Source organism: Leucopleurus acutus, assembly GCF_964270905.1.
Source record: "Leucopleurus acutus genome assembly, chromosome: 8".
In the NCBI taxonomy this organism is placed as follows: Eukaryota; Metazoa; Chordata; class Mammalia; order Artiodactyla; family Delphinidae; genus Leucopleurus; species Leucopleurus acutus.
In genome coordinates, this window is record NC_139151.1 from 107,341,083 (window position 1) to 107,362,582 (window position 21,500).

General features: G+C 58.0%; 1 protein-coding gene across 2 annotated transcripts in view; it reads left to right on the forward strand.

Moving 5' to 3' along the window:
- CARS1 (cysteinyl-tRNA synthetase 1) overlaps nt 1-21,500 on the forward strand; it is a 47,372-nt gene that overhangs the window by 21,861 nt on the left and 4,011 nt on the right. For both annotated transcript variants that reach the window (XM_082844892.1, XM_082844891.1), the window contains 12 exons: nt 4,167-4,307; nt 4,505-4,593; nt 6,211-6,332; nt 9,962-10,074; nt 10,488-10,616; nt 10,876-11,005; nt 11,091-11,194; nt 11,575-11,672; nt 11,846-12,035; nt 12,531-12,599; nt 14,869-14,950; nt 20,961-21,041. In XM_082844892.1, coding sequence (XP_082701018.1) covers nt 4,167-4,307; nt 4,505-4,593; nt 6,211-6,332; nt 9,962-10,074; nt 10,488-10,616; nt 10,876-11,005; nt 11,091-11,194; nt 11,575-11,672; nt 11,846-12,035; nt 12,531-12,599; nt 14,869-14,950; nt 20,961-21,041 — 1,348 coding nt within the window. The remainder of the gene's footprint in view (nt 1-4,166; nt 4,308-4,504; nt 4,594-6,210; nt 6,333-9,961; nt 10,075-10,487; nt 10,617-10,875; nt 11,006-11,090; nt 11,195-11,574; nt 11,673-11,845; nt 12,036-12,530; nt 12,600-14,868; nt 14,951-20,960; nt 21,042-21,500) is intronic.

A 21,500-nucleotide genomic window follows, 5' to 3' on the forward strand; every position in this document is an offset into this window, starting at 1 on the left:
ATTTTTTTTTTTTTTTTTTTTTTTTTTTTGCGGCACGCGGGCCTCTCACTGTTGTGGCCTCTCCCGTTGTGGAGCACAGGCTCCGGACGCGCAGGCTCAGCGGCCATGGCTCACGGGCCCAGCCGCTCTGCGGCATGTGGGATCTTCCCGGACCAGGGTACGAACCCGTGTCCCCTGCGTTGGCAGGCAGACTCTCAACCACTGCGCCACCAGGGAAGCCCCCACGAGAGATACTGATCTGTGGTTTTCTTGGAATGTCTTTGTCTGGTTTAGGTATTAGGGTAATGCTGTCCTCCTAGAAGGAACTGGGAAGTATTCTCTTTGCTTCTGTCCTCTGAAAGAAACTGTAGAAAATTAGTATAATTTTTTCCTTAAGTGTTGGCAGAATTCAGCAGTGAATCCATCTGGGCCTGGTGCTTTCTATTTTGGAAAGTTATTAATTATTGATTTAATCTCTTTAATAGATACAGGCTTATTCAGATTCTCTGTATCATGTCGTGTGAGTTTTGGCAGATTATGTCTTTCAAAGAATTGGTCCCTTCAGGTTATCAAATTTAGGGGCACAGAGTTGTTTATAATATTCCTTTATTCTTCTTTTAACTTCCATGGGATCTGTAGTGATGTCCCCTCTTTCATTTCTGATGTTAGTATTTGTGTCCTCTTTTTTTCTTGTTTAACTTGGCTCATCAATTTTATTAATCTTTTCAAAGAACCAGCATTTGGTTTTGTTGATTTTCTCTATTAATTTCCTGGTTTCTGCTTTAATTTTAAAAAAATATTTATTTATTTGTGTGGTTGCACTGGGTCTTAGTTGCAGCAGGCAGTCTCCTTAGTTACAGTTCGAGGGCTCCTTGGTTGCAGCTCGCTGGCTCCTTAGTTGCAGCACGTGAGCTCCTTAGTTGTGCATGCGAACTCTTGGTTGCTACATGCACGTGAGATCTAGTTCCCTGACCAGGGATCGAACACGGGCGCCCTGCATTGGGAGCGCGGAGTCTTAACCACTGGGCCACCAGGGAAGTCCCTCTGCTTTAATTTTTTATTATATCCTTTCTTCTGCTTGCTTTGAATTTTTTTTTAATTGGCAACAAGCTAACTTTATTTATCTTTATTTTTATTATCACTATTTTTTCGGCTGTGTTGGGTCTTTGTTGCTGCACGCAGGCTTTCTCTAGTTGCGGGTAGGGGCTACTCTTGGCTGTGGTGCATGGGCTTGTCACTGCGGTGGCTTCTCTTGTTGTGGAGCACGGGCTCTAGGTGCGCAGGCTCAGTAGTTGTGGCACGTGGGCCCTAGAGTGTGCAGGCTTCAGTATTTGTGGCGCATGGGCTCAGTAGTTGTGGCTCGCAGGCTCTAGAGTGCAGACTCAGTAGTTGTGGCTCACGGGCTTAGTTGCTCTGTGGCATGTGGGATCTCAGACCAGGGATCGAACCCACATCCCCTGCATTGTCAGGCGGATTCTTAACCACTGCACTACCAGGGAAGTCCCTAACCATTTTTTTTTCAATTAATGTAAAGTTAATTTACAGTATTGTGTTAGCTTCAGGTGTACAGCAAAGTGATTCAGTTATATATCTTCTTTTCAGATTTTATGGTTCAGTGTATATCTGTTTCTATATATTTTTTTAAATGGGTATTGTGGTTGTGACTTTATTAAAATAAGTTTATTGGCTGCATTGGATCTTCGTTGCTGCGCACAGGCTTTCTCTAGTTGCAGCGAGCGGGGGCTACTCTTCGTTGCAGTGCGTGAGCTCTAGGCGCGAGGGCTTCAGTAGTTGTGGTGTGTGGGCTCAGTAGTTGTGGCTCACAGGCTCTAGAGCGCAGGCTCAGTAGTTGTGGTACATGGGCTTAGTTGCTCCGCGGCATGTGGGATCTTCCCGGACCGGGGCACGAACCCGTGTCCCCTGCATCGGCAGGCGGACTCTCAACCACTGCGCCACCAGGGAAGCCCTAATATTTATTTACTTACTTATTTATGTATTTATTTTGGCTGCGCCGAGTCTTAGTCGCGACAAGTGAGATCTCTGTTCTGTTATTTTTTGTCAGCCTCTGAGAACAAAGGCTTTTTGGTTTTCAGTTTTGGAGGCTGCTACTGAGATCTCCTCAGGCTGAGGCTCCTTCCTCAGTCACGTCCAGTCAGGCCCATCAGAGACGTTCTTCATTTCCATTCAGGCGCTTTCCCCTCTAGCATCTCTGTTTGGTCCTGTCTTGGGATTTCTGTCTCTCTGCTTACATTCCCCCCCTGGCTTCGCGCTGCCTACTTTGTCCACTAGGGCCCTTAGCATATCGGTCACGGTTGTTTTAAATCCCTGGTCTGATAATCCCAGGATCCCTGCCACGTCTGGTCCTGTTGCTCTCTCTGTCTTTTCAGAAAAGTGGCGTTTCGGCTTTCGGTACGCCTTGTGATTTGTTTCCATGATAGTTAGTACGTGATGTACTGGGTAGAAGGAGCTGCTGTCGGTAGTTGTGTGGCGAGGTGTGGGGAGGACGCCCTCTGTGGTCCTGTGATGGGTCTCAGTCCTTCAGTGGCCTATGCCCGTGGCCTGTGAACATCACAGGTGTTTCTGGGTTTCTCCTCCCCTCCCCCTTAGATGGGGCAGGATGTGTGGAGGGGCCTGGAGGTGGACGTTTTCCTCCCCCAGGTCAGTTAGGCTCTGCTGGAACCCCAGCAGCTTAGGTTCTGGTTAGCTGGTTCCTCCTGAGGGCAGCCTTGTTAGGAACAGAAGGCTGTGTCATATTTCCGAGCAGTTCCTTTTCCTCTCCCCCTGCTGGAAGCATGAGGGCATTTTTCTCCAATATTTACTGTGAGTAACCGTCAGGGCTCCTAGAGGTAAATCTCACAAATTTGTGGGGCCCCAAAGGCTGGGTCGCCCTGGAGTTTTGATCTCAGACTCGTCCACACCGAGCCTCCAGCGGGTGGTCAGTTTCAGTTCCGGCCTCCCTGCCCGCCACTGGGTCCCAGGCGCTTTCTGCCCCGGTAAATGGCGGTTCTCTGTACCTGCCCGTCTCTCTGCAGTTCAAGGGGCGGCAGTTTGCCCTGGGCCTCTTTCCCTTACGGATCTAAGAGGAGTAGTTGCGCAGCCTTTCGCTCATTGTCGGGACAGAGTGGCAGCTCAGGACTTCAGCTCATTTTCTGGTTTAAGCATTTGAGGCCATAAATTTTCCTCTAAGTATCATTTTTGCTGCTTCCACGTATTTTGACATTATTTGCTTCTGAACAGTTTTTTATTTCCATTTTGACTTCTTGTTTGGAAACCCAAGGATTATCTAGAAGTTTGTTTGATTGGAATCTCATTCTTCTGCTTGGTCATGATCTGTGTCTATCCCGAGGGCGGGGGTGGGCTTTCTGCCCCTCCGCATGGGGCAGGCCCTGCCCCTGGGCACCAGCCTGGTCCTGGGAGGTTTCCCCTGCTGCCCCCCAGCGCAGCAGCACATGAGCGGCTCTGTTCTGTCTGGGAGCTGCCACAGGGGGTGCCCTTGCCACCGCTTCCACGCCCAGGTTCCCTGCGCCCTCTCCCTCCACCCTTTGGTCTTTGCCTCCGCCCCTGCCAGTGGACCGCAGACCACCTGCCTGTCCCCACGTCTGTCGGCTCCGGTTAATGAGCAAAAACACTAGATTCCTCCAGGGCAGAGCTCCAGGTCCCCCTGGCCTTCAGGACTCCGGCTGCAGCCCTGATGCTGTCACATCATGTCTCAGATGGACGTTCCTGTGTGTGGCGTGAGTGCTGCGGTGACAGGACACGACTCGTACCCATGCTGCACCACTGTGGTCGTAACACGGGGCCTTTGGTCAATGGCATGTGGCCGGCAGGGCGGCGTGGCCTTGGAGACTTCCCACCGGGACGTGGCTCCACCTCCCGTTGTGACCCTCCCCTCGAGCACTCAAGTGTCCAGGCTGTGGGTGACCACACCACGTGCTCTCCCACCCTGCCCCAGGCAGCCCCACTGCACCGCTGGGCCTCCCCAAGCCCACCCTGACCCTCCGGTGACATGGTCAGCGCTCTGAACACTCTGGCCTCTTAACCGCCAGGCCATCCGTGGGAGCGCCGTGGTCTCCTGGGTGGGGCCGCGTCTGTGCATCCGAGGCCTTGAGCGACACGGATTGACCGCGCCAGCTGTGAGCCCGTGAAACTTGCACGTGTGTGCGGATGTTCTGTTTCTGTTTCTTCAGGTGCTGTTGGAAGAAGCAAAGGATCTGCTTTCCGACTGGCTGGATTCCATGCATGGCAGTGAAGTGAGCGACAATTCTATTTTCTCCAAACTGCCCAAGTTCTGGGAAGCGGAGTTCCACAAAGACATGGAAGCCCTGAACGTAAGTGTCGCTGACTGTCTTGACCTTGCTGTCTTGGGCTGAGGATCCCCCATGACCAGAAGGCCTTGTGGGATCCAGACCATTTCGCTTTGCAAGTAAATTCAGTTAAAGATGAGCGTGGGGTGGGGGAGGGGGGGCTTCTGGGCGCCAGCAGTGCTGCAGCTGCCCTTGAACCAGGACTTTGTCATCGTCCCCAGGTCCTCCCTCCAGATGTCCTAACCCGCGTTAGTGAGTACGTGCCAGAGATCGTGGACTTCGTCCGGAAGATTGTGGACAACGGTTATGGGTGAGCTTGAGGCCCTGCTCGAGGCTGCGCAGCATTCCAGGCAGGTTTTCCAGGGAGAGCGGCTCTCCTCTGGCTCCAGACGAGGAGCAGGGAAGTGCACGGTTTTGCTGCTCAGGGTGGTGGTGCCGTGGAGCTCCCGTTACAAAGCACCACGCGGCAGGCAGCTCAAACCACAGAAGAGTCAGTGCACAGCTCCAGGGGTCCCTGTGTGTGTGCACACGTGCCGCTCGTCCCTCCCTTTGTGTCCCGATCTCTTCTTATAAGGACACTGGTCGTACTGGATTAGGACCCCACCCTAATGGACTCATTTTAACTTGATTCCCTCTGTAAAGACCCTCTTTCCAAATACAGTCAGACCCCGAGGTGCTAGGGGTCGGGGCTCCCGCGTGTGGATCTGGAGGACACAGTCGAGCCGTAACTTCGCCTTATCGGCAGCCGCTTTCCTCTGTGCCACTTGGTTCTCAGCTTCCCAGTTGCTTTGTAAGAGAACCCTCTGGGTTTTCCTTGGTAGTGGCGGCTGTTCAAACAACTATTTAGCTGTACGGAGGCCATGTCTTTGTTCCAGGCAGGAAGGGGAAGCAGGAGGGTGGTGCTGGCTACACCCAGCCTGTCCCCGAAGCCCCCGGCAGATTTGGTCATACAGCTTGGGGCCTAGTCCAGGACCTGGGGCCACCCCCACCCAAGGGGCTGGCCAGCACCTCTGCCCAGGCCCGTGGCCTGCCCTGGGGACCACAGTGAGAGATGCTGTAGGTACCACCTGGCCCCTGGTCCACTGGGAAGCTCCCAGTTAAGGCCACACGTCACCAGGTCCCCAAAGCAGCACGCTGTTGCCCTTGGGCACCTCCAGGTCTTTGGAGACGCAGGCCACATGGTGTGGGCACTCAGAGTCTTCCTCGTGTCGGGTCCCAAGGCGGGTGGCCTTTATCCTTGCCGGGCCGGGATTTGGCCCCAGGTTACCGTCCTCACCATCTGCCTGTGTGGAACGCTTCTCACGTCTCTGAGTCAGCGTTTTCAGAAACAGGCAGCAAGTGGACCTGTGGACGGGGGCCAGGCGTCTGTGTGCTGATGCCAGGCCCCCGCCCAGGAGAGCTGCCATCCCCCTCGCGCAAGGTGAGGCGGGCGGGGGCCTTGGAGCAGCAGGAAGTGCCTGGCACAGGGACCAGGCCGTGGGTTCTCGCGAAAGGACAATAGCTCCTTGCACCACCACCACCGCCCCCCACCGCCACCCCCACCCGTCACACAGTCACCGTGGGGCAACTCCAGACTGCCAAGCTGAGTGACATGGGCAGGGCCACGGCGAGAGGAGACGGGGCATCCCGGCCTGGAGTAATCCCCACGCTCCCAGGAGGCAGAGCCTGGCGGGCCGGGCAGCTGGTGGCGTGTAGACAGAGGCAAGGGTGGCAGGGCGGAGGGACAGGCTGTCAGGGAGTGTGGAGTCCCTGTCCCGGCCCCTCTCAGCCCACACAGCAGCTCTGTTTGAACAGCCTCCTGGCCTCCCTGCAGCGTGGCTGAACCAGGGGAGGCTCGCAGCTGGAGCAGATGCCCCAACCGCCTGCGGGTGTCCAGGCCGGCCCGCGGGCACCTCATCACACCTCCCCCAATGGCTTTGTTTTCCAGCTACGTTTCAAACGGGTCCGTCTACTTCGACACGGTGAAGTTTGCCAACAGTGAGGGACACTGCTACGGGAAGCTGGTGCCCGAGGCCGTCGGGGATCAGAAAGCCCTGCAGGAGGGGGAAGGTAAACGGACCGGCTCAAAGTCAGAGCCAAGTGGAGGCGCGGCCTCACCGCACACGATCGGGGTCACCTAGGTTCACGGGGACCTTGGTTTTTCACCTAAAGGGATTTTAGGAGCTCTGTACACTAAGCCCCTGAAATGTATTATTACTTAAGAAACAGAAGAGTGAGTGGCTGCAGCGCCACTGAAGCGTCTGAAGCGTACAGACCTCGGGGCCTCGGCCATGGGGTTGGGCTTTGCTGGTCTCTCGGCACCCAGAGCACCCAAGGGTCGGGTGGGCTGTGCTGGGCACCCAGGCGGGTGTGTGGAGAGGAATCAGATGGTGCTGAACCACGCGGGGCAGCGGGGAGCCTGCGGAGGGAAAGCCCCAGGGTGCTGTGGTCGAAGGCGTGCAGTACCCCCCGTGAGGGAGTAGACACAGGTTGTTTACTTACCGATCCCACGAGGAGGGCCGGAGGTGGGCACTGGGCGGGGAAGGGCAGCCCCCCATCCCAGGGCAGGAGCGAGCAGCTGTTACTTGTAAGGCGGCTGTGGGAAAAGGAAGGTGGGAACTGAAGCCCGGTCCTTATCTGGAAGTCCAGACTGTGGCTGTGGGCAGAGCTGTCCTGCCGTGAGAAGCTCGGGCAGCAGCTCAGAGCGGCTGAGTTCTCAGCACAGAGAGTGTGACCATGTACAGCGACAGCCCCGGGCCCATCTTGATCAGACATTTTAAACAGAGACACGGCGCCTTTCCTGGGCCGGGCGGGGTTCTGCTTGTCCTTCATGAGTGTTTGCTTTCACCCCTCGGTGTATCGGGGGGGCAGTGCAGGGGCTGCTCTCACACTGCCGGACACACGCTGTTTATCCACCAGCGTTTCTGGGAGGCACTTTGGCCATAAATATGTTCATCTTTTTTTAACCACGGGTACAGTTTTCGCTTTTATCATCCTTACATTTATTTATTTATTTTTTAAGATAAAGGATGTTCTTTTTTTTTTCCTTTGACTGTGTTGGGTCTTTGTTGCTGTGCGTGGGCTTTCTCTAGTTGCAGCGAACGGGGACTGTTTTTTGTTGCGGTGTGGTGGCTTCTCTTGTTGCGGAGCACGGGCTCTAGGCACGTGCGCTTCAGTGGTTGTGGCGCACGGGCTCAGTAGTTGTGGCACATGGGCTTAGTTGCTCTGTGGCATGTGGGATCTTCCTAGACCAGGGCTTGAACCCGTGTCCCCCGCATTGGCAGGCGGATTCTTAACCACTGCACCACTGGCAAAGTCCCTGTCCTTATTTAAATTTCACCATTAGGTATACTTAGAGCATAAGTATATACCAGCCTTATGTCCAGATTTTCAAAATGTGATGATAAATGGACAGGTAGCTGTAAAGATGTGATGTATTAGACGTTGTAGAAGATATTAAACAATTAGAGGGTCTAGTGGGTGGTAAACTTCTGTCTGTATGCCCTTGCATGGTCAGCGGCCAGGCAGACTTGTGAATTTCTGGGCTGCGGTTGGAGGAGACACTGTCCAGGACTGAACTGAAGTCCTGGGTTGCTGACAGAGTCTCCCCAGACTTCAGGCCTTAGACAGACTCAGGAGTCTTTGTCAGGACACAAAGGCAGCTTTACTGTACAGGTTACAGTGCCGTCAACGTACGACTGTACGATGTTCATACGTTTTGATCAAGTATCTTTACCTCAAGGGCTCTGTTCTAAAGAGATATCAGAACTTAAAACAGGACGACACAGAAACATGGAGGAAAGACAGACCGAGTTAGTTTAACAGCGTGACCATCCGACCCAATGGCGTTTCAGACTCACGGCCGCTGAGCAGGGCCAGACCCAACGGCGTTTCAGACTCACGGCCGCTGAGCAGGGCCAGGCATCGGAGGCAGACCAGTCAGATCATGGGGCTCACGGTGGGAGAGCCGTGTCAGGGGGCCAGGAATGACACCAGGAGGGGGAGCAGAGGGGTCGTGTGGTTTAGCTCTCTTCCGTACAGAATCAGGAGCGAATAGCAGGCGTTACCAGGTAGTGACCTTTGTGTCAAGTGCAGAGTGGGGGAGGGGCGCGTGAGACAGCAGATCCTCTGTTACAGAATTTTTCAAAGTTAATTTTTAAAGTTAGATACATTCATGAGTGACCATGTTCATTATAAAGAAAAGTTTAAAACCTCAAGGTATGTTATCTGTCCGGTAAAGGGTGGGTAAAAGAGAAGGTCCCGGCGCCAGGCCAGATTACGTTTTTGAGTAACTGCCGTCGCCGACGCCGCGGTTAAAATGCGCACGGTGAGAAAATAGATACAAGACCAGGGTGGCGCTTGTCCTGTTTGTTGGATGTGTCTATGTTCTTCTTACATGGATTAAAAAACCCACAAACCCACAAGTCAAGACACCAGCATGTTAATAGCAGTTACCCCTGCGTTTCCAACAACATGTTAATAGCAGTTACCCCTGCGTTTCCAACAACATGTTAATAGCAGTTACCCCTGCGTTTCCAACAACATGTTAATAGCAGTTACCCCTGCGTTTCCAACAACATGTTAATAGCAGTTACCCCTGCGTTTCCAACAACATGTTAATAGCAGTTACTCCTGCGTTTCCAACAACATGTTAATAGCAGTTACCCCTGCGTTTCCAACTGTGGCACCTTTTCCCGGTTCTTGGTCGTGTTTTCCAAGTATTCTGCGTTTAGTGCCTGTTTCACCGTCACAGTCTTTGTGTTCAGCGGTGCCTCCGTCTGCACTGCGTCCCTCCCAAAGTGGCCTTTTTCCAGTCATCCTGCGTTTGCAGCCTGGACAGGAGAATGAGAGTCATTCCTGTTCTGGAGTTTTCAGCAGGCGCCCTGGTGAAGCCCTCTAGGGCCTGAGTGCCGGGCAGGCCCCATCACCCAGCAAGCAGCCCCCACTGCCTCCCCACTCGGGGATGCTCCGCCTGCAGGCTGGGCTGACCGGTGGGTGTTCATTTTCAGGAGGCCGATGTGTCCGTGGCCCCAGCACGTGGTCTGGGGACATCTCCCGTGGGGCCGTGGATTCCCGCTCTGGCTGGCTTCATCTTCGTTCAGCGGGTGTGGGGAGGGAGAGGGGGAGGGTCTTCCAAGGAAACGGAACTTGGCCCAGGGAGCAGTGCTCCCGTTCGCTCTTGGTGTTAGACTGGTCCATAGCCTCCTTCCCGCAGCGGCCCTGTGTGGACACGGGAGGCCCAGTGAGTGTCCTGATTTGCCACCTTCAGGCTGGGGGCGCCACACACAGCAGCCTGGTCGCCCTTACGCCCCCCAGAACCACAGCCAAGAGGCCCGCCGGGTGTTAGTACAAGATCCCGCCTACACAAACCCGGGTCCCTGAGGCAGGCCCGTGAGAACAGCGCCTCACACTCTGGGCCAGGCGCTGTCATTGTCCTAGACGAGGGGCCAAGGTGGGGCGGCAGTGGAGGCAGGGGGTGCGGGTCCAGGTCCAGGGGTCGTTGCCCTTGGACGCCGGCTTGTGAGACCGTGGCTTCTGAGCTTGCGGTTAGGGCTTCATATCTAGACCCTGGGCAACTCCAAAATCTGGTCACGGTCAACTTGAAGGAGTGCTTGACCAAGTTAACAAACAAGTACCTGAATCGTCCCTGGACCGAGACAATTCCATCCACCGAGTACCCGCCTCCCCTGTGTCCGCAGGCGACCTGAGCGTCTCGGCCGAGCGCCTGAGTGAGAAGCGGTCCCCCAGCGACTTCGCCCTCTGGAAGGCCTCCAAGCCCGGGGAGCCATCCTGGCCGTGCCCCTGGGGAAAGGTGAGCACCCGGGATGGGGCGCCCGGGCCTGGGGCCGTCACCTCCCTGCCTTCCTGGGACTTGCGTCTTCCGCTGCATGGCTGGGGTGGTGGCACTGGACCGCCTCGGAGGCCCCTCTGTCCCAACAGTCTCTGACCCGGGGTACTAGGGGACGGATCTGCCCTCCGACATCCCCTGTGACAACAGTCCTGGTGGCCCAGAGCTGTGGGAAGAGGTGTTGGGAGCGGGGGATTCCTTGGCCTTCGCGAAGCTTGTTGTGACCTTTATAGCCTGGGGTCCTATTCGTCTTTTCGTGTGCGGGACTTGACCCTCGTTCCCATAGAGCTCAGGGGTTCGGAGGGTCGTGGACAGGGGAGCGAGTCCCGGCCCGTCACAGGGGGCGGTCAGGGCGCTCACCATGTTTGGGTCCCTAGGGGCGTCCAGGGTGGCACATCGAGTGCTCGGCCATGGCAGGCACCCTCCTCGGAGCCTCAATGGACCTTCACGGAGGGGGCTTCGACCTCCGCTTCCCCCACCATGACAACGAGCTGGCGCAGTCGGAGGTAGGGGCCGAGATCGCCGTCCTGGGCACACACGGGGGGCGGCGAGGTGCTCCCAGCAGAGCCTGGCCTCCACGTCAGGGGCTCTGAACCGCATTACTTAGTCCGGCTCGCGTGTGAGCAGCCGGGCCCTTGGCAGCACAGGCCCGGATTCACGCCAGGCGCCACTCCTTCTGCACGTCAGGCGCCTAGAAAGCGGCCGGCACCCTCTGTCCGGCCCGCAGCGGCGCCCCTGACCCCCGCGCCCGCCCTGTCCACTCAGGCCTACTTTGAAAACGACTGCTGGGTCAGGTACTTCCTGCACACGGGCCACCTGACCATCGCCGGCTGCAAGATGTCCAAGTCGCTCAAGAACTTCATCACCATTAAAGACGCGCTGAAGAAGCACTCAGGTAAAGAGGCCTGGACGCTTCTGTTGTCGGAGGCACGGGGTCGGAGCTGCTCGGGAGGTAAGGAGCCCCGCGCCTCTCTCCCCAGCCCGGCAGCTGCGCCTGGCCTTCCTCATGCACTCGTGGAAGGACGCGCTGGACTACTCGGCCAACACCATGGAGTCGGCGCTGCAGTACGAGAAGCTCCTGAACGTGGGTCCCACCTCCCCGAGGCAGCTCTGGGCCAGCACAGGGGGAGGTGGTGCCTGCTCCCCATGTCCCCCAGAGGGAACGGGACGCGGCCAAGGCCACTAAGCTCTGGGGGGAGGCCAGCTCCGCACCACCTTCCCAAGACACCTCATGTCACGTGTGGCGCCTCTCATTCAGCCCCACCCGCTGGCTGCACCTCAGGGGCCCCCAAGGCTGAAACCGGACCCACTTGTCTCAAAGGAAAACCTTTCCCTTCCCTTCCTACACCTGTGTGACGTTCAGATCGCACCTGCAGTGGAGGCACGTCAGTAGAACAGCTCTTTCCCAGGTTTCTCTGGGATGGAAAGGTCTGAATGCTCTTAAAAGGAATTTTCATATTTTAGGAGTTTTTCTTAAACGTGAAAGACCTCCTCCGAGCCCCCGTTGAGGTAGCCGGTCAGTTTGAGAAGTGGGAAGACAAGGAAACAGAGCTGAACAAGAGGTGAGGCGGCGCCTTCTCTCTGGGGCCCACGGGTGGTCCCCGCAGCACACCCGCCAGTGGGGAGGCCGGTGGCGCCGTCCCTCCCACTCGTGCAGAGCCACGCTCAGAACGGGCCGCCCCGGGAAGGTCGTCTGTCTGACGCCCCCCGCCTTCCTCTTCCGCTTCCCGTTCAGCTTTTACGACAAGAAGGCCGCGGTCCACGAGGCGCTCTGTGATAACGTCGACACGCGCACCGTCCTGGAGGAGATGCGGGCTCTGGTCGGCCAGTGCAACCACTACATGGCAGCGCGGAAGGCCGCGCGGAGGAGGCCCAACCGCGCCCTGCTGGAGAGCATCGCCCGGTACCTCACGCACATGCTGAAGGTGAGCCCCCTGCGACGGTGCCAGTGCGGGCCCGCGGGTCACGGGGGCCGCGCCGCTCTGTTCTCAGGTCCTGCCACGCCTGTGCCCGAGACAGCAAGCCCCCCGCCCCTGCCCTCGCTCCGAGCAATTTCGCCTCTTTGCCTCTGTTTTTCCCCTCCTGTCTGGAGGTTTGAAAAGCACAAGGGCTTTCTCCCACAAGTGGCCCTAACATGTTGTTCACCATGCCCACCTCGTGCTGACAAGTCCCGGGTCCTCTGCAGGGGGCTCCGTGGTCCAGTGGCTCAGGCTGGGAAGGGGCCGGAAGGGCAGCGGGAGCCAGACCTCGTCCTGGGTCAGGTGCGGGGGCACCCAGGCCTAGGTTTCCGTCTCTCCCCACCCGGCAAGGCCGTCGGCACTTCGGCCCGCCCCTCCCGGGCGCAGCGGCGTGTTACGAGGACCGGTCCCCGCCTCCCACCTCTCAGGACCTCCCGTCCTGCATGCCTCTTTCTTCCCTAGATCTTTGGGGCCATAGAAGAGGAAAACTCCCTGGGTTTCCCCGTTGGAGGACCTGGAACCAGCCTCAATGTGAGTAAAGCACACCTGGGCCCAGAGAAGCTCCCTGCTGGCCGCCCCGCCAATTTGGTGTTCCTTCCTGGGGCGTCTGAGACCAGCAGTAGGTCCCAGCCTGCCCTGGGCCCTCCAGCCTGAGCCCCACGTGGCCGAGTCTCGGCCTGGCTGGGGAGTTGGGCACAGTCCGCCCCCGTCCTCACCACCAGCTGTGTTGTCTTTGTGAGCTCGGTCCCAGGAGACCAGGCTGCACGGGACGGTCCTCAGCCCCCAAGCATCTGAGCCATGGCCGCGGGGCATCACTACGGCCGTAGGGCGTCAGGAGTCCCGCGCCCGCGTTTCCCGGCATGCGTGCACCTGTAGGCAGACAACATGTGGAACCGTCTGTCCAGTGGGTCCGTGCAAGTGAGAAAACTCGCCAGTGGTTGTTGGTGTCTCCTTCGAACTTGGCATCTGGGCAGACACACGGTTTCTGCTGCAGGAGGAACATCACGTAGGACAGGCACACACTCAGGTTCATCTGAGACGCGCTCGCCCTCCTCCCCTGGTCGGGAACGCTCTTTAAGTATTTGGTTAGAAGGCACATGTAAATGTTTACACGTAACGGGTCAAGTCCAAAGTAAAAAGGCAAAACCTTTTAAAAGTCCTGTTACCCAGTGAGGGACGGCGTGAGGCACTCTCTCCTGCGGACGGAGTTTAGGGGTGTTTCCCCAGGAGCTGACTTGCACCCCAGGAAACAGAATGCCAGGCCCTGTCCCCGGGCCCCTTGTCAGCCTTGGAAGTGGCTGTTGCTGTGGTACTTGGTGCTTTTTAGGAAGGAAACCCACGCGGTTGCTTTGTTTTCTTGTGTAAGCAATACTGGACGTGTATTTTCTTTAAGGAAAAACACACACTAGAAACACCTTGGAAGGAAGTCTGCCTTTGAGCTTTAAAAAAATGTGTCCAGGGCTTCCCTGGTGGCGCAGTGGTTGAGGGTCCGCCTGACGATGCAGGGGGCGTGAGTTCGTGCCCCGGTCCGGGAGGATCCCATGTGCCGTGGAGCGGCTGGGCCCGTGAGCCATGGCCGCTGAGCCTCCGCGGCAGTGAGAGGCCCGCGTACCACAAAAATAAAAAATAAAAAAAATGCGTCCAGCATCGGATGCCTGGTGTTTCTGGCCCCCAAGTCTCCTCCACCCGCCCTTTGAAGACAGCTGCCTGGAATAAGCGGCCCCGAGAAGCGTGGTGGGTGCCGGCTGGGCCGAAGGACAGGCCCGAAGTCACGCCTTTCAGAGTTCACGGCTTTACTTCCAGACCTGCATGGTTTTAGGAGCAGGTCTTGAACCACCTAGTACTGAGCGGTCTACAGCGTGTGCTCGGGTAGTGTAGTCAGCTGGGCCGCTGGGGGTGCCGGCCTGAGACCCTCCTCCAGGCCGACCTCAGGCACGCTGGCCAGCTCCCCGCAGCGGGGCTCCCCCGCGGCCATGTGCGTGTGCGGGCGGGTAGGCGTGTCCTCAGCCCACGCGCAAGATTGGGCCTGAAGTGGCTTAGGCCGTGCTGAGGGCTTGGTGGCCTCACCAGCCTTTGCATTTAATCGTTGGGATTTTGGTCACTGAGCTGCACGGAGGCACGGAGACCTTGCTCAAAAGTCTAGTGGAAAAATATGGTAGATGTAACAAAAAAGGTTTTCCATAAAATTGTTATTTCTCTGGTTTGGATTCGCCCTCTTGGGTTTTCCTTTTCCAGTGGGCTTTGCGTCCCATGGCCACCTCTGAGTCACCGCGGGTGGTTCAGTGTTGCGCAGACGTGAGGGTGCGTGTGGACAGCAGACAGTTGATGGTACACAGGCGTGTGTGTGGCCTCAGGTCGGACCCAAGCACGGCCGGGCTCTGTGGTGCCGGCCCCAGTGGAAGGGAGGCCCCAGCCCAGGAGGAATGGCCTCAGCCTCAGAAAACCATCCCTCCTGGGAACGCCCAGTGTCACCTTACGGACAGGCTTTTAACAGCCGTGTGTCTGCCTGAGACAAAGGGGCTCCTGTGAGCCACTGGGCGGGGCCGTCCACAGGACTCAATTCGCTGGGGGGGAAGGGGACCCTCTTACTGTGCTGTCCGCGCCGCCACGCGGGACGCCCCCGTGTCCATGAGCCGACCGTCGGGGATGGGCACGCGCACCCTGGACGCGGGTCACAACGGGGCGTCCGCCAGCCACACGTCCCTTGGCAGCCCTGCCCTGCGGCGCGTGTACTGGGCTCTGTCCTTCATAAACACGAGGGTGGCTGGTCTCTCGGTGACCCAAAATGTTCTCTCCGCAGCTCGAGCCCACAGTCATGCCGTACCTGCAGGTGTTGTCGGAGTTCCGGGAAGGAGTGCGAAGGGTCGCCCGTGAGCACAGAGGTGAGGCCGTCATGCGCTCCGTGGCCTGGGCACGCCTGGCCGGTCCTCTGCTGCACGTTGTCCTGGGTGCTGTAGGTGATGAGCAGCGTCCCTGGCCTCTGATCGCTAGATCCAGGGACGCCCCCCGCCCCAGTCAAGTCCTGGCCTCTGATCACGAGATCCAGGGACCCCCCTGCCCCAGTCAAGTCCTGGCCTCTGATCACTAGGTCCAGGGACCCACCCGCCCCGCCCCAGTCAAGTCCTGGCCTCTGATCGCTAGATCCAGGGACACCCCCCGCCCCAGTCAAGTCCTGGCCTCTGATCGCGAGATCCAGTGACCCCCCCTCCCGCCCCAGTCAAGTCCTGGCCTCTTATCACGAGATCCAGGGACCCCCCCCCCGCCACCCCAGTCAAGTCCTGACCTCTGATCACGAGATCCAGGGACCCCCCCCCCCCCGCCCCATCAAGTCCTGGTAGCCACACAGACGTCTAGACGCCAAGTGCCCCTACGGTCAGGGCAGCCGAGCAGAGCCTGGGGACACTGTGAGGGGCCAGCATTTCCTCACCGCTTTTGTTTGTGGTGACTCGGTTCTGCTCTCTGGGGCGTCCGCAGGGTGAGGACTGGAGGTGTCCTTGTCCCTGCCCTGCAGAGGCTCCGTGGTGACTGCACAGCCTCTGCTGGGGACAGTTCTAGGTTCTGCTCGGGGCCTCGCCAGCGGCCCTGGGGACTTGGGATGAGCTGGGATCAAACGTGTTGTCTTTGGGGCCAGTTTTGAGCAGTTGTTAAGCGGGTGGTGAGTGGCCTCAGTCAGGCAGTCTGCTGCTTACTGTGGTGGTCTGGACTCACAAATGACCACCACGGCTAAAACTGACCTTGCGAGGTTCCGGGCCTGGTCCAGCTGCTGTCCTCACATTGTTTCTTTAATGTTCGTGATTGGACAAAGGTGGGCAGCGAAGCCCCTGGAAGGTAGAGGCCTTGCCTGGGGTCACATGGGGGTCGGGGCAGACCCCCACTGTCGTCGCCTGGTGTGCTGTGCCCCCCCCCCCAGTCCCCTGTGTGATGAGAAGTCACACCTGGAGCTCATCCGGGTGGGGCCTCCCAAGGGTGGAGCCGGCAGAGGCCAGATAGGCGGTCAGGGAGCCTCCAGGGGAGCTATGCCTCAGTGGGGAGTGGGCAGGCCCCGGGGTGGGGCGGGAGCTGGCCGGGGCCTGTCCCAGGGCCAGCAGAGCAGGGGGGCTCTACCGACAGAGAAGAAAGAAGCAGTTTCTCCTTTAGTGCCCACAGTCCATTTGGCCAGAGAGCTCAGGCCTGGCCAGCAGGGATGTGGAGTGTGGGTGTGTGACCAGGAGAGGCTTGGGAAATTGGGAAGAAGTTAGAAGGGCCGGGACGGGCACACGGTCAGAATGGGAGACCGGCAGGGCGTCAGGAGCCTCTCTGCCACTGGAAAGATGGTAGCCATTAGCTGTCGTCGTTTGTTTATTGTGGTTAAATGTACACAATGTAGGAGTTACCACCTCAACCATTTCTAAGTGTGAAGTTCAGTGGCCTTAAGTAATTCACATTGTTTTGAACCATCACCCCCATCCATCTCTAGAACTTTCCATCTTCCCAAAAAACTGTCCCCGTTAAACACTCACTCCCCTCCCCTCCCCCAGCCCCTCATCCCCACCGTCTACTTTGTGTCTCTGTGGATGTGACTCCTCCAGGGACCTCATGGGAGTGGAATCAGACAACATGTGTCCTTCTACGTCTCGCTTATTTCGCTGAGCGTAATGTCCTCAAGGTTCATCCACGTTGTAGCTTGGGTCAGGATTCCCTTCCTTTTTAAAAAAAATATTTATTTATTTATTTTTGGCTGCACTGGGTCTTGGTTGCTGCACGCGGGCTTTTCTCTAGTTGAGGCGAGCGGGGGCTACTCTTCGTTGCGGTGCGCAGGCTTCTCATTGCGGTGGCTTCTCTTGTTGCGGAGCACAGCTCTAGGCACGCGGGCTTCAGTAGTTGTTGCACGCGGGCTCGGTAGTTGTGGCTCACGGGCTCTAGAGTGCAGGCTCAGTAGTTGTGGCACGCGGGCTTAGTTGCTCTGCGGCATGTGGGATCTTCCCGGACCAGGGCTTGAACCTGTGTCCCCTGCAATGGCAGGCGGATTCTTAACCACTGTGCTCTTCCAGGGAAGCCTCTCCCTTGCTTTTTAAGGCTGAGTAACATTCCATTGTGTGGATGGACCATATTTTGCTCATCCGTTCATCTGTGGGTGGAGCCCGTCTCCTTTTGTAGCATCTCCAAGCCTGCGCCTGACAAGGTCTCCCTGCTCACTGCCCATCTGTTTTCCACTCCCGTGTCACAGCCCCGCCCCACAGTAACCAGCCCTGATGGATGCAGGCTGCCCCGCCCTGAGCCTTGTGGCTCTGTGGACAGTACACACGGGGAAGGGTGCGGACCGCAGTTGCAGGGTACGGGGAGGTGCTGGCAGGGGCGTCCAGCAGATGGCCACACAGAGACACGCTCCTACCCTTCTAGAGCCTGGAGTCAGAGCCCCTTGGCGTCTGCAGGGCTGTGAGGTTCCCGGGGCTAGCACGCTTTGCCAGGTGCCCTGGGAAGGTCGCCGCCTTGGCCCACGTCCAGGGAAACCTGTTTTCCTTTGCTGGGCTCCGTCGTGGTGGTGCAGCTGCTTCCTTCCAGAAGGGGCCCTGCCAGCCACCGGCCGCCCCATCTCTAGGCACCCACCACTGGGAGCCAGTCCACACAGATCCGCCCATCCCCACTGCTGTCCCAGTGCCTCTTCTCCACGGGGCAGCCTCCGCTCCTGTCTGGGCCTTGCATGAGGTTCCATCCCAGCCCCAGATTCAGTAGCCGCAACTTCAGACCCGGATTTGCACAGCATTGGGAAGACCGCAAAAGCCTTGGCTTCACTCCTGCTGGCATGGCAGGTGGGCGGGGTGGGGGACAGCATCTTCTGTCTCTATGGACGGGCTTCTCCCCCCACCCCACCCTGGAGGCAAGCTCCCCGTCTGTGCTCTTCTTTTAAGGTTGCATTAGCTGTTCTGAGACCTTTGTTCCATATGTTGAAGAGTTGGTTTATTGAATTCCTCGAAAATATCCAACTGGGGTTTTCCTTTAAACAGAAATAACTTATTGAAGTGAACTCGCGTAATGTAAGCCTGGCCGTTTAAAGTGAACCCTTCAGTGGCGCTGAGTGCCTTCCCGGTGTTGTGCAGCCACCGTCTCCTTCTGGTCCCACATGTTTCCACCCTCCAGGGTCACGCCCCCGCCCCAGCCCCTGGCAGCCACCAGCCTGTGCCCTGCCTCTGGATTGGCCTGTTCTGGGCATTTCACATGAATGGAGTCGCACAGCGTGCGGCCTCTTTTCCCTGGCTTCCCAGCGGAGCGTTTTCGGGGCTGGCCACACTGCAGCGCGCGGCGGGGCTTCGTTCTTTTAGGGCAGAGTGGTCACCAGATACGCATACCGCTTCCATGTATCCGTTCAGCCGTCGATGGGTGTTTGCACCTTTGGTGAACAGGGCTGCTGTGAACATGCATGTGTAAGCATCAGATTGGGTCCCTGTTTTAGTCGTTTTGGGTACACACTTAGGAGAGGAATTGTGGGATCATACGGTGATTCTGTGTTTAACTTTTTCAAGACCCACCAAAGTGTTTTGCATGGCGGCTGAACCATTATGTGTTCCCACCAGCGGTGCGCGCGAGGGTTCCGATTTCTCCACATCCTTGTCAGCCCCTTTTATTTTCTGTTTATTATTGTTAATAGCCGTCCTGGTGGGTGTGAAGGGGAATCTCACTGCGGCTTTGATTTGCATTTTCCCTGGAGTAGTGACAACGAGCTGCTTGGCCGTCTGAACCTCTCCTTTGGAGAGTTGTCTATTCAGGCCCTTTGCTCGTTTGTTTTTTTTTTTTTTTTGATAATTTTTTAAAATAAATCTATTTTTATTTATTTATTTTTGGCTGCGTTTTTTGGGTATTTGTTGCTGCGCGCAGGCTTTCTCTAGTTGCGGCGAGCAGGGGCTGCTCTTCGTTGTGGTGCGTGGGCTTCTCATTGCGGTGGCTTCTCTTGCTGCGGAGCACGGGCTCTAGGTGTGTGGGCTTCAGTAGCTGTGGCACGCAGACTTAGTTGCTCTGCATCATGTGGGATCTTCCCGGACCAGGGCTCGAACCCGTGTCACCTGCATTGGCAGGCGGATTCCTAACCACTGCACCATCAGGGAAGTCCCCCTTTGCTCATTTTTACTTGGGTCATTTGTCTTATTGAGCTGTAGGAGCTCTTTCTTTATGGTGGGCACTAGACCCTCTTCAGAAATGTAAGTCGGGAGAGGGTGGAAGAGAAAGCCGGCTCCTAAAGTGAGAAAAAGGTTTGGAAGGAAATCCCGGGGCCAAGTTTGAGCTCCGTGGACCAGAGCAGGTCTCAGATGGAGGTGAGGGTCGCTCTCTCAGCCTTGTGGAGGCCACCTAGAGGATGGCGCCTGAGGGGCCCCAGGGAGGGGTGTCCCTCCCCTGGGGGTATGGCGGGGAGGCGGGGTTGGGCCTGAGGGTGTGGAGGGGAGTTGGTGGCAATGATGGCAGGGCCAGCCTGCTTCCCTTCCCGTTACGGTGGGCAAGCATCCATTGGGCACTTGCCTGGGCTGGTGCCCTGGGGTCTCCTCAGGGCTCTGGGGGGACCCATCTGAGCAAGGGGCCCCGAGGGGCAGAATGAGGGGAGGGACCAGATACGAAGGGCCTCGTCCCACCAGCCCTGCTGCGGGGCTGGAACGGGGCTTTTCCTTGACTGGCGCTGGGAAGCGAGAGACTGCGTCTCGCACGTGTGGCCGGGGCTTGGGCATCCCCTGAGATGTGTGGGGCATCGTCCGTCCATTCATTCACCCGTGAGTGGACTTGCGGGGCACCTGCACAGTGATGCGGGAGCACCCCGGGTTCTGGGGACACAGTGGAAACAGGACAGGTGAGTGAGTGACCACGTGGGCCGTGGTCAGTGCTGTGGGGAGGGAGGGAGGGCGCGGGGCGGGAGGGGTCTGCTTTGCTGGCGCCAGCCGGAGTTCCCACTGGCCCAGTTCTTAGCCCAGAGCTGAATCTGCTTCACCCTGAGGTCAGGGTCTCAGAGCTGGAATGTCCGGGTGAGCCTCTCCTGACGTCTGCACGAGCGTGTTTAGTTGGGGTTGAGCCCATATGGACTCTTCAAGCCCAAGTACAAACGGGCTGGCCTCTCCCTGGTCTGGCTGGGCATCAGACACCCTGGGCGCCGTCCGTGATGGCCGTTACAGGACTCTCCCAGGCTCCCCCGAGCTCGTGGGCCTTCACCGGCCCTAACCAGGTGGTGCAGAGGTTAACACTGTCCAGACTTGAAGGGCCCGTCCCGTCAGGCCCAGAGGCCACGCCAGCCGTCTGCTCAGCTCTGCCCACTCTGGCTGCTGCGTGTGTGCCATCTCTCCTGGAAGAGGCACTTCAAAGCCAGTGGGCCGGCCAGGCTCCCCGGGCCGCTGCCCGTTCAAGCCCTGCTCTGGGCGACCACTTCCCTCGGCTGGGGCGAGGCTGGCCAGGAGCGCCAGTGCCCAAGGCGGAGTGTCGCCGAGGTGGGGCGTGGGTCCCACCCCCAGGCCTTTGGCCCCTTCTGATCCCTTGCTGGGCCGGGGCCCTGGACGGTGGGACGCGGCCGCCTCGCTCAGGATTGCCTTGCCAGGGCCGCGGGGGCTCGGCGCTCCCAGGCGCCTTCCCGAGTGACCGGGGAGCTCATTCCTGTGCAGCAGAATCCTAGTGCCCCTGGGCCTGCCGCCCGCAGGGCTCTCCCCAGTCCGTGCACCTCTGCGGTCAGTGCCCGCCTCTGAGCAGGGCCCTGAGCCGGTGCACAGGCCACGGGTCCAGGGGCTGCTCTGGGCTCACCAGTGGCCGCGACCTCTGTGTCTCGGCTTCTCCTGCATCTGTGGCCAGTGGAATAGCCCGGCCCCTCCAGAGGCACAGGGGGGCGCTCTTCCGTGGGGCCCGGGCGTTTCCGGGCCCAGTGGACCGAACCGCTTCCTCTGTCCACAGTCCCCGAGGTCCTGCAGCTCAGCGATGCCTTGCGGGACGACATCCTGCCTGAGCTGGGGGTGCGGTTTGAAGACCATGAAGGTGGGTCCTCTGGGCGTGACACCGGGTCAGGGGAGGGACACAGGGTGGAGATTGCTTTTGAGAGGAAGAACTCCGGGACGGGTCCGAGGACGCTCCGCCTTTTACGTGGTGAACCCCCTGTGATGTGTGGTCCTGGGGGACCTGTAGTTTTACCTTCTTGGGCATCACTGCCAGCACCTCCTCTCCTGCGGCCTGAGTGCCCGGCGGCCCTGTTTTTGCGGGGCCACTGGCCGCCTTTTCTCATGGCCTGTCACGTGGGAGGCAGCCTGTGTCATGTGGATCGTCAGCAAGTTTCACAGCTTGTGTTTCGACTTGGTGGGAGTTTGGGCTGCATGAAAAATTATTGGATTTTAAACACTCAGATGAATGTCTTATTTTATGACTCCTGGGTGCTCGGTCTTGAGCAGCAAGGCCTCCCCACAGCACAATTAACATTTGACCTATGCGAGCAGGAAGGAG